The sequence below is a fragment of the Platalea leucorodia genome, assembly GCF_965183815.1.
Source record: "Platalea leucorodia genome assembly, chromosome: W".
NCBI classification, from domain to species: Eukaryota; Metazoa; Chordata; class Aves; order Pelecaniformes; family Threskiornithidae; genus Platalea; species Platalea leucorodia.
Window position 1 is genome coordinate 26,216,253 of NC_138859.1, and position 16,604 is coordinate 26,232,856.

General features: G+C 35.8%; 1 protein-coding gene across 4 annotated transcripts in view; it reads right to left on the reverse strand.

Annotated features, from left to right (window-relative positions):
- LOC309601514 (protein ARK2N-like) overlaps window positions 1–16,604 on the reverse strand; it is a 49,580-nt gene that overhangs the window by 12,631 nt on the left and 20,345 nt on the right. For all 4 annotated transcript variants that reach the window (XM_082334549.1, XM_082334548.1, XM_082334550.1 and 1 more), the window contains one exon: window positions 15,253–16,069. In XM_082334549.1, coding sequence (XP_082190675.1) covers window positions 15,253–15,976 — 724 coding nt within the window. In that variant the 5' untranslated portion in view covers window positions 15,977–16,069. The remainder of the gene's footprint in view (window positions 1–15,252; window positions 16,070–16,604) is intronic.

Below are 16,604 nucleotides of genomic sequence, written 5' to 3' on the forward strand. Positions count from 1 at the left end.
TCTGAAATCTATTCTTGAGGAATAACAAAAAGCTATTTTTGGTCTATTTTGTTAGGATGGACTATTTTCTTTGTGAGGAATGAAAATCACTTATAATTGGAAAGCATGCTAGAAACAGAGGAGACTCAGAAAAAAAAAATCAAATTCAAGACAAGGATTAATGTGGAAGCAAAGAGAGAACAGATAAATATTGTAATTCTGAAAGGATGCACATTTTAACTCAAATGCCTCATCTCAGCTACAGCTTATTGACTCAGAGTAGATGAAAGTGATTGGAGTTCCCGCTCCCCAAACAGCAGAATCAAAACTTTCTCTGGGTCAAGACTTCATCCACAAAACCGACTATGAAATAGAAAAACAGATTGGGCCAAAGCTCAGCTGCTTTGCTACTGCAATTCTTTAACTCCAAGGAAGTTCTGGCAGTTGAGCGTCTGCAGGACTTTTTTGTTATGAGTATGATACATAGAGGGTATAATTTGTATGGGATAATATAAAATAATCATTAATGTATTTAGGAAAATAGGGCCTTCAGAATTACAAAATGACTAAAGAAATCTTTAGAAGTCACAAAGAATAAAATGAAATGACTTTTCAGGAAAGATTGGTTTCTTTTAGGAGTGTTAAGTGCCTGTTGAAGACAGAAAGAACACGAACTAAAAGTTTCAAATTTAGTTCTCTGAAAAGCTGTTTCTATTGAGGTTTTTTTTGGGGGGGGGGTGTTTGGGGTTTTTTTGTTTGTTTTTGTTTGTTTGTTTGTTTGTTTTTTTAAACTTGGTCCCTGAAACATAATTCAACCCTCTGTTTTAAGAAATGCCTATTTTGTGATTAGCAACACACTTCATTAAAGAGTGACCATATTGCTTAAGTTGTACTAAAGATCAGTTTTGCAACAAGGTATAAAGAAATTCACAAAATATTTCCGATCAGAAAAAAAAAAAAATGCCTCCAAAACAACAATTTCATAAAACAATGTTATATAACAAACTTGAAACACAGACCCGACAAAAATAAATGGGTAGTTAAATGCTAATGTATGAGAGACCAAACTGTTCACAACATGAAACACTGATGATTATATGACTGGAAAAGAAGTCCTGATAATTAACTGAAAGGCAATCTTTGTCTTTTTAAAAGGCAATTACAAAATAATGAAATATCAAGTTCAGAATTAAGCTGGTTGATGTTCAGTTAATTATTTGTGAAAGCCAATGATTAAATTACATGCAGAAGTTACAACTGGACTGAATCATGAGAGGCATGTTTTCTTTCAGTCTTATCGTCAGAGTTCAGCGTGAACATATATAATGTGATCTATAAAAAATAAACAGTCAAGTGCAGAAGATACGAGGGTCAAGTACAATATTGACTATTTGACCATTTTTTCAATTTTCAGGAGCTATGTACTGTTCCTTCAGGTCTTTGTTTCTCTCGCTTCTTACTAAGATCTCCAAAAAGCAGAAGTGAAATTTGACTTTAGATAGATGTGTCTACACAAATAAAATTATATTTGGACAAAAGGCACCAACAGTCTCAAGTCAAAATTGTACCACTCCTACATGTATAATCATGCAAAAACGTATAATAAATGTATATACATGCAGAGTGATATTCTCATCACCTACCCATAGAAATAACTTGTGTGAAAGTCTTCATCAGTAGGAAATACAAGCATAAACTTGTTATCTGTAGCTCCACTCTTGTATCTTCCACACTTCCAAACAGCACACCTTATAACTTAGCTTAAATTTGGTATACATCAAACAGACAAAAATATTCTCAATATAATTTATATACTGTAATTATATTTGTCAGTGTAATAGCCACCAATTTAACAATCTGGAAAAAACAAGCTGCCTATTTACAAAGCAATCACAGCAGAGATCTTTTTTTGCTTTTCTCAGCCTTGCCTTTCAGGATCAGATTTGGAAATGAAAGGCCCGACACCAGGGTCATCCATACCTATCACCAGTAAATGACCAACGAGGCCAAGATAATGGCAACAATGCTGCAACAAATCCTAGGATCCCCAGCACGTATAAAAGAAAAAATAAGCAATAAATGCCTACGTGCATTTAAAAAAAAAACTAAAACCAAAAAAAACCAAAAAAACCCTAATATATAAGTTGTAGAGAACTACAACTAGATGAAAGTTGCAGCGAAGGCATGGAGAAAAAAAAAAAATCCTCTAGAAATCCTTCATTCCCAAAAGCCTGTTTCCTTTTCAGTGTTACAAGAAGGGGTTAAATTTGGAAATAAATAATACTTCCCTAGCCAACTACATGATCATCCGATGATGTGATACAAAGTGAATGTGTGGTACCAAGAAATAAGGACAACTGGCTTCAGCTAAGAAATAAATGAAAAAATGCTTTCAAGTTGAAAAGGTAAGAGGATTAACTACAACCATAGTTGTAACTTATCATCTTTTCAATAGAGCCACTCCTCGTAATTACTGACTGTAACAGGATTTCAACAGATAGAAAAACAGACACCAAAACAAACTATGCCAGAATCAAAATTTAATGTAGCACAATTGGGAGATTCCCTGGTCAGTAATTTAAACAATCTATTTAAGAAAAAAACACATCTTTTGAGAAGCCAAGGAAGACTTACATTTCCCTGGTGATAAGCTTTAATTCATTTCTAAAGCAATAAATGCTTGAAAAAGACAAAGCTGAAAGTTAATAAGTACCAGCAGCAAAATACAGCCGTTGACATTTAATGTTAACAGAGGGAGGGAAAGACTTTTTTTTTTTTTTTTTTTTTTTTAAGAATTCAGGGGCAGAGGTCATCGCAGGGACAGCATTTCCAAGCATCTAATTCTCCCTTAATTTACACAGCTCATCAAAACTAATTACACTCAGGACAACTGAATCAGAAGCCACATGCACAAAAAAAATTCAGGTCTACACACGTCGATTTTTATTTTATCTTGCAACATAGAAAATACAATAATTTCTTATCTGCTAGCCACTCACATGCTTTTCACAGAGCAACATCTCAATATTCAGTAGTCTACACTGTGCTATAAGATCCACACTCCTATTATCCCTTAATTCATTATAATGGCAGCACAAGCAAAAAGGGGAATCAACCGTAAAATTTCAGCTGTAGGTTAAAAGCAGTGATCCTATAAGAAGCACCATACCTTTGCGCTGCAACAGCTGTGTATTCAATGCACAGCAGTACTTTATCATAGGAAACAAAAGATATTAGCTAGCAGAACCTGAATGGGGAATTTCATCCTTTAAGTCATTATTTCTCTTTAGCTTTCTTAAATTTAGGCACGAAGTGCCAAGCTCATCACCTAAACTCCCTCCCACTGCAGCCACCAGAGAAAGGAACATCACGGTCAAGTAATCTCAGCCTCGAAATTGCAGCCTGGAGCATCATCATCTCCCCTCCTTCCCCAGTACACAGAAAGAGCTTAGAAAACCACCTTAGACAAGGCACCTAACTTTCACACTGCTGAAGTTCAGCAAGATGAATTCCAGCCTTAGGGATGGGATTTAAACTTTGCTATATTTTCTCTATAAGTAGTGGAAAGAGACTGAAATCTCCAGAGGACTATCCTGATTGAAATAAATTTCAAAATTAAAAGCCTAATTTTGGTGGTCTGGATTGCCCTGTGGAGTCGTCAGTGTCTTTGCAATGAGGAGACGTGGAGCCTTATTTAGGTGTGAATTATCACCCTAAGCTTTAAAACACACAGAACAGGTACAATAATAATAGCAATAATAATTACAGCACCTTATTCTTACAAAAAGCTTTCCATTAGTGGATCTCAAAGAGCTCCGAGGTGATTATTAACCTCCTTTTGCCTATGGGGGAAACTAAGGCAAGCAGAGATTTGCAGCTTGCTCGAGGCTAAGAAGCAGAGGAGCTCAGCATTGCTGAAAACAACACTCCCCTCAAATTACTGAGCTATTTTTAACTGGTAAATTATTGAGGAGTTTAAAAACAGTGTTTAGGAATTCTTTTGTGAAACATGCAAAAGCTAAAAAGGCAACACACAGAGGCACCCAGGTAATCACAAGCCCAAGGAGACACGGCTTCATCCAGCCTCACCTCTGCATCCTCACTGTAAATGTAGGCACTGCTTTGTCTCAATCTCAGTACTCTAAATTGCATTTATTTTTATACAACAAAAAAGAACACTGAGACATTTTAAAATAATAAAATATCTAAGAATGCCCTCATTTACACTTGACACTTAAATTTAAGAGATAACTCCATTTACTTCAAGATTAAGCAAGACATAGAATGGACTTTAATACCAATATAAATTTTAAGATCAGATAATCATTACAGTAATCAAAATAATCATATTTTCTGTGCCAAAAACTAGAATATTCATCTTAAGTGACTTGCCAAAATAGCTTTACAGTAGACACATCAGTAACTTTGATCCAAACAGAAAGGCTTCATATAAAAGACTACAGGCTGAAGTGACAGTCTTTTTGATTTAAATAAACAACACAAACCTGGTATTATTTAAAACATGATCCAGAGCTGCGGTTTCACAAAGTATGTGCAGTTCAAATGGCATAAACTAGCTTGAACCCTAAAACAATTCCCAAGGGGGATGGGGAGGCAGGAGATCTGTGCTTTTTAATGTTGTTTAGCAACATGAAACACTTCATTACTATTTATTTATATTTATTTATTCCAGGTTACAGTAGTTAAATTTCAAAATTTACAGGGTTAGGCAAATAACACATTATAAATACAATAAAAAACAAAAGCAGTGTAATAACATTCTCTCTAAAATCATAAAGTGAACAAAAAGTTATTGATGAATCCACTTTCCTCACATTTTCCTTCATTTCACACAGTAAAGCTTTTGTGTTTGATTTTTTTTACCATAATAATAAAATAATAAAATCAAAACAATATGATCAAATGAGTATCTGTTCTCAGACTGGATTATTTTTAATATATCACATCAAAAGAGATCTCAAAAATTCAAGTCTTGCTGATCAACATTCATTCTTTCAGGCTTTTTGATGACTAGATGGAAAATATCTTGGATTTATTTTACCATATTATATATAAGACACAATAAAGTCTTTTTCATTGTGCGTTAAGCAAAGGCACGTGGAACATGGCTGTGTATTGAAAATATCGGGAAGTGGCGTGCACTTTATATCTCATTATAGGATTTATTTTTCCTGATGCCACCTAATGATTCATTAATTATGGAAGCAGATATATTAGCCAGATCTCTTCCCCAGTTTGACTTGCAAAAGTGTATCAGGAGGGTTTTGGAAACCATCACACCCTACTCTTACATAGCTATGACAGTTAAAAAAATCCCTATGTAAATACAACTTACATTAGGAAAAGGCAGGCAAACGCGCACCCCTCCAGAAAACATCACATTTTTGCAAGTACAAACTGCATCTACCCATGGAAGGGCCGGTACAGCCTTGATGCAAAACTTTTGATGGTCCAGACTAACCCCCTGCTCTATCACTTTGCAAGATTTAACAGAGCACTTGAAATTGTTTCTAACTTAATAAGCCTATTTTCCATGTGCCTTCATTTTGCTGATCTAACACTATGAGACTAATAAAATTTGTGAGAAAGACCAGTTTCCAGCTGCATGTTTTACAAGGTACTGTCCATCTCTATCAGTCAGCCTGAATATTTTAGCTTCTACAGTACAAATTACACAGCACATTTGTTTTAATGCTTCCAAACGTAACTGCAGTGGTCACAGTGCAGACCTTGATTATTTTAAAAACATCTACTCAACTGGCCTGATTTACACACACTCATCAGGCAAAGACTCCCCTTAAAGTCAGCTGAAGGATTCTCTGACCAAAAACTGCAGAATAAGTTCAATTTCTAATGAGGTGAAATGTTAGCCCCATTGAAATTAGAAGAAATTTTCTACTGGTTTTAATAGGGCTAGGATTTAATTTCTTAATGCCCTTGAAATATTACTTTAAAAAAAAAAAGATTTACAGTATGTGGATACAGGAAGAGACAAATATATTAACAAGAGAAATCAGCGATAATAAATACATTTCAGTTTGTAAAATAACTGCCAAATATAATCCCATTTCATTGAAGTTAAGATTGGTCCTCCAGTCTTAACTCTAGCAGCTCAGACAAAATAACCTAACAATCCTGCAAAAACACTAAAAGACACTGTGAACTTAAAAAAAATAGATGTATATTTCTGCCTGAATTATTTTGTACTAATACTGTTAAAAATAACACTAAAGAGCAGTATATCTGAAAGGTTTAAATTTTTCTTTTTTTTTCCCTGCTCAGTTATTTTTTGCAATAGAAACACTGAATAAAGTTTCACTGCCTTTACTTGAATTTGTTATGTTGTATATTACCTTAATTTTTTTTCTAAATAAAACCTGAAAATTCAGATGTTTTGTTAGAGCACATGAAGCAAAACCCCAAACCTTCAGATAAAATGGTATGTGAAGGGTGGAATTTCCTATAGACCTTCCTTAGCAAACCCCACTTGAGGGAGGGAAGCAGCACAAATGCCTGGGGAAGAACCTGCAGCCAAGCCTGCAAAAACACTGCACACTAAAGCCCCTGAACTTCCAAGGACTCCTACATAGGGTCCAATTCTAGGAGCAGATCTTGCCCAGGTGTTCTTAATACTAGGTAGCTTTTGTGGGGAAATTAAGTTAAAATTATATCTAATATGAACTATTCTCTCAGTCTTCTGGGTGCCTTGGAATAACTTTATCCTAGAAAGAGTACAGTCTGTATGCTCAACTGCTATAATCCTCTGCTTGTTCTTTCACATTCATAACTACTTGCTTTGAAAAAAAAACCCACAATTAAAATAAATGGATATGCTTGATAGTTTTTCATTTTTGCCTACAGTAACCAAATCCATTTTTTATCTATTAATACACTGAATGATTTCAATATTTTTTTATTTTTTTTTAAAGATTACCTAACCAAGACATTGAAAGTTGGCAGATATTTGCGACTTTGGTTTAAAAAGCAAAATAACAGGGCTAAAGAAGACCTATAGTGTTCTCTTTACTTAAACTATGTCTATGCAAAGACTTTCAATTTCCATTATTAGAATTTTAATTTGAATTATAAACTTTTAGCAAGTTCTAACTGATGATAAATATATATTTTTGGTAGCTATGGAGAAGTTACTTCACATGAAGAAAGGCCTTAATGAAGAGGTGACCAAAAAATCCCTGTGTGTAGCGATAATAGTAAGAATTAAATAGAGATTTCTAATATATAGTTTAAATTAATCATACTTTAAACATCACAGTTTCAAGCCTGCCTATTCAGGATAACTATCAGTATAAAAAAATCCACACAATAGCAAGTTATTGTATTATTTAAATGAAACTAATGTTCTGGCATTCCCCATCACAAGTAAATAATGATTTCAGTGGCATTCGGACATAGTTCAGAAGCAGCTCTTGCTGTCTCACCCAGACCAGCAACCCATACCTTCAGACCACCAGAGTGTTTACTAATCTGACTGTCAAGCCTTCCTTTAAATTCCTGTGCCAAGACTCAATCCATCCACCAACAGCTGCTTATCTTAGGACTGACACAACTATTTTTATTCCAGCATGAAGGATGCAGTTTGATCGTATATACAGAAGGAAGCAGCAGTGCTTTGTGTGCACAGGTCATGCATGCACACGCAGTTGGGTGTGATTCATCTCACCTAACTTTAGCCAAAAGTTATCTATTCTAAACTGTTTATATAGGAAGTTCAGACAACTAATGGAAGAGAAAGACGCTGCCAGGAGGTATTCTCTGTAGGTGCTTATCTCTTCCCATTGGCTCAGGAGATCCACAGAACAGCAAACTAGACACCTAAAATTAGAGGAGATGACTTCCACCCAAACCAAACACATATATATATGTATACATGTGCATATTTGTGCACACAATGTAAGACAGCTGCTTCCATAAATATGCCATGTGCAACACAGCAGTGACATTAATAAACACTCTGGAGAGAAAATGAACTACTAAATGGGAGACAAAAAAAAAAAACCAATCAGTTGTGCACATTTGTTATATATAGCTAAATCTTTAGGGTAAACTTATTTATTACTTCTGCCTAAAAAGGAAGAAGAAAAAAAAACGTGTGACATGTTCAAGCTGCAAAACTTGGGAATAAACAGATAGTTAAGGAAACGTTACAGGTCTCTATCTAGCCTGGTTCTCTAGGGTACTTTACATCTTTAAATATAAAACTTATTTCCTTATACAAATGTTTTAACATGCAAAAGAGCATTTGGATGAATACTCTGAATGCTCCTATTTTAAGAAACACAGCTCTACTGATTTTGGGGTATCTAAACAAGGATTCTAAGTTATATTTTCCCAAGTTTGGTGATGAAAGCTTAGGGTGGTTCCCCAACACACCTTTAAAGGTATTTGTATGTGTGTGCTGGCACATGCACGTGAGTATACTGTGGGGTTTTTTTAAACTACATAGATATTCTCTATAAATCTTAAAAAAAAAACCAAACATGGTAATAAAACCCAAGAGAGAAAAACAAAACAAACATATACAAAGAGAAAAGCAAACCTTGTTTTTAGCATAATCCAATGTAACATCAAGATTGCAAAGATCAGATTTTTTTTAAGTTTATGACTGATTCAGATCAGGCTCTGCAATATTCCCATTCTCTGAAAAGATAGGTGAAAAATTGTTATTAAAAGTCGCTGGAAACTCTAGCGTAGCATCGACATTTTGATAGCCCACGTAAGAATTAAACAACTGCTGTGGAAGTACTTGGTTATCAGGCATCTGTATGAAAGCCCCTGACTGTGTGGTGGTGGGGATTCTTTGGCCAATTAGTTGAATTTTAGGTTCCCTGGGCTCCAGTTGTTGCTTGCTTTCTTCATCTGTGTCAAGACGGGTTAGCTTTTCTATCCACATGCGAAATTTCTGCTCTGTCTGCCTCTGCATCTCAGCAAAGCAGTTCATGGCCTCTTCCAGGACATTGCCTATGCAGTTCCTATCCCACACGGTGCCCCTGTCAAGCAATCCTGGAATTTCCCTGGTCGCTCCTCCAGATCCCCCAGCACGACTGAAGCCAGCTTTAAAGACATTGAGGCCATTTGATAAGACATCATTAAGTAAGAACATAATATTGTTTATTAAGACATGTTAACTCAGGAAAACAAACTTTTCTAATTGCGTCCCTTGGATATGACAATGGGGGAGGAATCAGCAAATATTAACCAACAGTATTACTGTTTAAAAAAAAAAAAAGGCATTTTACACTCACTGAGGTTATAATAGAAATTTTGGCTTCAGAATCACTTTTATTCTAGAATTCTCAGACAATTCTGTCAAAGGTCTTTTTTTTTTTTTAATAAACCAAGTTAGGCCAATTCCCTTGCAATTTCTGTTTTGAATTCAACTGAAGGTGTCAAAAACATTGTACAATAACATGTTTAGTTCTATTAAGCTGTGATGCAAAATTCTACTGTAACTGATAAACCTGAATAATTATGCGTATTTTACTTACATACTTGAACCCTTTTATAATGGACTGTCAAACACACAAATTTGTATACAAGATAACAGAGATAAAGGCTGATATAGTGATTGCAGCATCTAAAGTATCCAAGCCCAAAGCTCTTGGTCTAATTTTGGAAAACACACTAAACACCAATGAAGAGAATACACAACACAAACATGAAGAGATATGTGAATGCTATGCTAATACACGAGGTGAAAGCACCCTCTGTTAGGTCTGATGGACACAGCTACATCACAGGGGTAATCCATACAACACATAGGAGTGATCAACCTCACATCAACTAGAAGCATGCCCTTCATCACATGAGTCACCGGCTGTGCATCATTTCTAGTGTTGCTTCTAGCCAAGGCAGAAAACAAACAGGGCACAGTTGGAAGGAAATTGTTCTCCTTCCTTCTATCAGTCAAAAAGATAGTTAAAATGACTGGCTTTGGTATTATCAGGAAGAACTTTAGCAGCAAGAAGAGAAGGCCATCCTCATTATCTTATTCTACATATCAATAAAAAAAGGCAGTGGTATCTATATTTTTAAGTTTAGAGTTCACTCAGGAATCCTCTAAGAAGCAATAAAACCCCAAGAAAATGAGTCTCTCTACCTGTTTGAGGAATAATAAACAACATGTGCATGCTGTCTGAACACACAAACATTACCTAAGGTAATTCCAAAACAAAACAAGCATCACATTAAACTACACAAAGCAGCTACAGAACCTGATAATATGTAAATGTGAAACTTGTGGGATCCTCCAGCTTAAGAAAAATAGAAAATATCCTAAGAATGAGAGAAATCATTGCACAACCTAAGAAAGTATTTACTAATAAAAACATAAGGCACTAGATCTTTATTGGGATTTCACTATGTACATGAAATTACAGTATTACTTAAACAATACATTCTTTTTAAATGAGGTATACGTAAGTCCTTCAGTAACAGCTAAACAAAGCCCAGGATTATTCTCTTATTTCTGAGCAGTAGCAACGCTACCTGTTGGGGGCCAAAAACATTATATTAAAAACCCTACTTTTTAAGTCTTCTCTCCCATCTGTTCACCTATCAGGCAGGCTGGAAATTCAGCATTCAGGTCCTCTACTCAAAAATAAATTATTTTATAGCAACTAATTTACATCCCTCTGATTGCATTTTAACTAAAAGTAATTAAGTAAAATAGTACCTTTTTCCTAAAACGTGGTTCCTTTTGTATATTCAATGTCTTTCTCCTCCCTGAAAAAAAATATTTCTTTTGTTCATATACTCCTAGTGTTGAACATCCAATATGATTCTGTTTATTCATCTTTAGTCAGGGATCTTATCCTAGATCAAGTAACTAAATGGCAGTCTTTCTGATTTCCACAGGCTTACGATCAGACACCTTTAAGTAACACTGAATATGTTTTAATTGCAATTTAAATAAAAACTATTGATGGCAATATGCGAGACAATCTAGCTAGGCTTTTAAAGTTAAGAATGAACTAGCATGGTTAAAGTTGACAAAACTGTTTTGTAAACTGAAGAGACTATGTATTGAAATATATATTACCCTGCAATACTATTTTTAAAAGGCATCATTCATAGTACATCTACAATTCACAGTAGCAGCAAATCAATGTTTCAAATGCTTCCCTTGCAGTTCTTATAACGAGCCTTATTCAATCTTTTCTTTACTGGTGGCCTTCAGGGTTAAAAAGAAAATCAAACCTAAAAATGCATTTTTATTTTATTAAAAATGCTAGAATTTATCTAATTGGTCCCTTTGCTATCTGTAAACTTACAGCTCTATAGTTTTTGAAGTTACGCCAAGTTAAAAGGCAAAGAAATTTGCAATCGCAAGGGGGTCAGAATGCAAGACTTGAATCTTATTTTCAAGACAATACCTCCTGCAAAACAGCACCTAAGAAACACCCCAATGCTGTCTCTTTATGGGATCTATTAAGTACTATCTAAATAATAACCAAATCCAAAGTTATTTAATTTAGGAAGTCTGACAACGTAACAATTTAAGAAGATCTGCCGCATCTTCATTCTAATTAGCAATGGTGGATTCCTCCGTGTCATTATGCTACCTGACATTTCCAAATGAGTATTTTGCTGCAAATCACTCGGGGGGGGGAAGGGAATCTGTTCTTATATAATTATCATTCTGAGTTACTTCAACCAAATTCATCCCTTGCAAGATGCTTCATCCAAGGTCTATGCACAATTCTTAGGAGGAAGTAACCTGACTGAGAGTCCCTCACACACATTGTTCTCCTCTGTTTGGATTTCTACATACTAAAACCCCTTTTTTTAAAAAAACATGAGCTGCAACACCTTTTTAACATCAATACTCAAACTTTTCAACAAATTTTTTTGAAAGCCTAAAACATGACTCACCCCTATTTCAATTCAGATTTTTGAGTTGTAGAAAGCACAACGGTGGTGAAATGCCAGTTTTTTTTTGTATATTTGAATTTTTAAAACCCCCTTCCTTCTTCCAAAGAAAAGTGTTTACACAGAAATAAATGTTGATTCCCAGACTTGCTCTCATGCCAATTTCATTCAGAGTTAATTTGCATGGTCAAATTTGAAACTGTTTAAAGGAAAAACTTTCAACAGCAGCAGGTCTAGCAGAACCTATTTCAGGACTCAAAGATCATCCTCTTATGCTCAAAGTGAATGCTATCTAGTACTTGTTAAAGAATGGTAAAATCCTAAATGTCAACAGAGAGGCTCAATCATTAAAAGTAAGAAATTGCTCCTCATCTGCAATAATTCAAAAATCATGGCATTCTCTGACTTAAAGAGCCCAAGCTTATGACTGCTCAGGTCAGTGACAAGATTCTCAGTAGCATCCATGAAGTTTAGATTGAACCTGTATTTTCAGGTATAAATTAACACCATATAACATATTCAGAATAACATCATATTATGCTTAGCTCCTAATGAGCTCACAGTATTTGTATTGAAGTATCACCAGTAATATCTCAATTCTTTCCTCTTCAGTCTTTGTTGAGAAGAAAAACAAGCCTGCCAGTATTTTAATCCACATTACATTTGAGTTCAGCAGAGAGAACTGACTGTATTGCACAACTGCTCAGTTCACAACTTGGGTAAATGCACAAAACGAAGCTAATAACACTACAAATGTTCACGGCATTATTATGTATTTCACGGAACATTTTCCTTACCTTACTAATGTAGCCAAACATATTTCAGAGCCAGTCATGTGGATGGTTTGAAAAAAACAACTGCACTACTAAAATGGAAGAGGTTTAGTAACATGACATGAAAGACTACTACTGTATTCTCAAATGTGGCACTTAAAATTTTCAGACCACACACAAGTGAACTGTCTTCAAGAGCTGGAGTATGTACAATCTTTGTAGACAAAGGCCATATTAAATTAACTGTCACTAAAAATTTTAGAGCATCTCTGTTGGCAAAGCTATTTTTCAGACAACAGACATTTGAAAAAAATCAGTCCCAATAATAAGCTATGTTGAAACAGTAACCAACACTACAGCTGAAGTGTCCAAATACAGTAAGACTAAGGGGAACACAGGCTACCTGTAAAACTCTTCTGCATAAATGTGTACAGACTTTTTTTTCAAAAGTAAAGGCAGAAGTTTTTCCATGCTTATGTCCTTCTGACAGGTGCATTGTAGTTTCCTGACACTCAAGTTCAAGTATCAAGCTTTTTAGTTCAAGTCTTAGTTTTTGACTGTGTACAGAGGACACTCATGGCCTGAATTTCCAGTAATGCTTTTTGATACCCTGTATTATTTTCTAACAAGAGAATATTTTTCTCTTGTACTTGGAGACTGTTTCCCACAAACCAAAGTTGTTTCTATTTAAAGGAAAACCGCAATGTGGCAGGTATGCATTGCACGTAATTCCAAAAGGATAGCTCAAAAGTTTTAATGTCTTAAATGTAATTTAGTATCAAGCAGATGATACAGGCTATGAAATAAAAATAAAGGTCACTTCCTCAGGATGGTTTTTGCACTCCCACATTTTGCATCACAGGTAAAATTGGGCCTTGGTGTAATCATCAAGCTCTTTCGTACACTGCAATGGGACCTTTTCACTGCAAGCACCTCACAGTTATGACTGAGAGCTCAAATACAGAAGAGCCTAGTGACACAGAAAAAGTACCCTAGAGTGGTGCCAGGCCTCCGCAATGGAAGTCAGAAATCTAAGCATATCTGAAAATACCACGTGGTGCCTTTCTGGGTCACAAGGTACTTCTATGACTTAAAAAAAAAAAAAAGAATATAACCTGAGGGATTTATTGTGTGTGTTTTGGGTTTTTTTACGGGTGGGGAGGAACCTGTCCCAAAACTCAATGAAATAGTCTTCTTCAACAGGCTTTAAATCAGGCTTTAATTGCCCAGTAAAGTGTAAATACAGTAAATAAAAAGGCACAAAACTATGAAAGCTAGAAGTTTGACTAACTACTAAATTGGTAAAAACAATTTTAGAATTTCTATTAAAAGTTTACTACACAATAATTATAGGAGGACTATGCCTTTCCCAGACTTTCCAATAATAAAAATTAACTTCCTTTGTGCAACCTGCTTCCTAGCAATATGTGGGAAAAATGCCAGTTCTCATGGTGACAGAATCATTCATGATAATCAAGTCAGTTAAAACACAGTTATTTGTAAAATCTGCTGCAAATATTTTAAACAATTCATCTAGCAACCATTAGTTCAGCTACTTAAGACTAATTATTGCAGTTTTCCTTTAAACATTCTTGCCCTATGTAAGCTGATATTTTTCTCAAAAAAAAAAAAATCTTCTAGCACAAGAGGCAAAAAGGCATGCAACCCAGTAAAAACTGGCAAGCCAAAAATTTTATTTTGATGTGATTTTATTTTTATTGCCATATGATGACGGTTCTATGGTATAATATGCTGCAAGAATAATTCACACAAAATCCTGTCCACGGCACTTGGGCTAATAAAATAACAGACTCAGCAGACAAAAAAACTTGAAGAATTCATCTTTCTTTTGCTAATAAAATAATGAGAAGGCCCCTATAATTTGCTGCCTCCAATCTTAACACAGATGTGTCAGAAAATTAAAAGTATAGAAATTACAGATCCTTATGACATAGGAAAATGGTAACAGCTTTGTCTAAAATGCTGAAAATTTAGGTGTGGATATAGCTTGGGCACCTGTGTAAAAAAATTCATATTCATGTCCTAAAATAGGTAATCAGCTGCAATCTGCAAGAATTTACAATAAGGCTAAGTAGGTTTGTCATGCACTGAAACTTAGAGCTGAAAGCACAGCATAAGTGCAATAATGAACAGGGCCTTACTGTAACACGGGCAAGAGGTATGCCACGTTATTTCTAACATAGCTGCCAAGCTGTGGTCTTAATATATTAAAGCAAAGCTGGCCACTTATCTTAAGAATGTATTTATTAGATTATCACCATCTAATGGGATTTGACAGCACTGATAGGAGTTCATATAGGCTTACAAAGGAAAAGATCTGAAAATTCCAGAATTCAAAGGTAGTCCTTCCTCCAATTTACCATTCCTATGGTTTGTTGGTGTGCAAAAGTGCACTGAAACCTCAGAACAGATTTTAAAATTTGCCCGTGTCTTGTTAATATACTGCAGTCTTCAAATTTACACAGAGCTGCAGTTCTGGTTTTTCTCAAATGTCACTCATCTAATTTAGCATGACAGCTGAGAAACAATGTCAGATGCGTTAAAGTTCAGTTTAAAAAACATCCTCTACCTGGTATCTCTGCAGTGATTGTCTTGCTGCTCCCTGAAACCTCTTCATCATCATCTGATGAACTCGTGCTCGAGTCACACGTCAGGTCACTATCGCTGGTACTGCTGTCCTGCAGCAGGTTGTACTTCTTGCGAGCAGCTGCCTCCCGTTTCTGTCTTAACAGCCGGATTCTTTCTTTGTGCTTTTGGCTTCGATGACCTTTTACCTTGGTAACTCGACCATTCTGCTTATCGCTAGACTGTCGGTTTTTCTTGGCAGCCATTGCTGAAGTTTCACTTTCGGACCTGGATCGCCTGGATTTCCTCCCAACTGCAGCCCCAGACACTGCAGAAGGGTCTCCCTCTACAGTAGCTTCAGCTTGACAGGGCTCATTCTCTTCTGTGGAAGACAACGTGTCTGAGTCAGCCAAATGCCCACTGGAAGAAGGGGAAAGCATGCAACGATTAGAAGAGTCACTCTCGTAAACTTGACTACCCATTGGCTTATCACTCTCTGTAGATACTAGCTGAGACTCTGAGGAGTCTCGCCTCAGTTCCATCAGTAAGCAAGGCATCGAAGAGAGCACCGCAGAGTCTGCTGCAGTGGGCACGTTGTCTTTCTGAGTTTGTGCCTCCAATTCTATAGGCCCATCTTCATCAGGAGCAGTCTCTTGCTTTTCAGAGGTCTTTGGTGGAATTTCCAAATCAACAAGTTCCTCTGCTTTTCCCACTGCCTCCATCTTCATTTCAGAACACCAAGGTCCTCCTGGTCTCAAAGCATGGAGCACATGGTCTTGAAAACTGGATGAACTAGATATGGACTTCAGAAATACAGCAGCCTGCACAAGAACAGAACAGTAAGAATAATTTACCCAAATAACTCACTCAATCCTGCTCTTCACAGTATTACTTAAATAACTCGTTGCTTTCAATTACAGACATTATGGTTCAGTATCATATTGGTGTTCTTCATTTACTCTTTCCTAGTGAAATCATTCTGTTACACCAAACTATTCTTCCTTTTACACAGCCATGAAAGATGGTACTGGAATCACATTAAACATGGTTCACTTCACTAGAATAATCAAAACAGATCAGAAAATAATAAAAATAATTCTAAACTCTTACTTTATAAAATTTAAATCAATATATTATAAGCAACATATGCTGAACTTCTTTACCTACAACTTTAAACATTTTAACGGAGAATTTTAGCCCTTATGAACAATCTGAATCTGAATTCTCTCAGTGCCAGGAGGCACACAAGGCACGAACATCGTTCTTCCACTTCGATCGGTCTGCGGCTGCGTGCTCTGGAGTCACCCAAGGGCCATAGCGCAGTCTTCTGTTGTTTTTTTCCTCAGGACATGACCA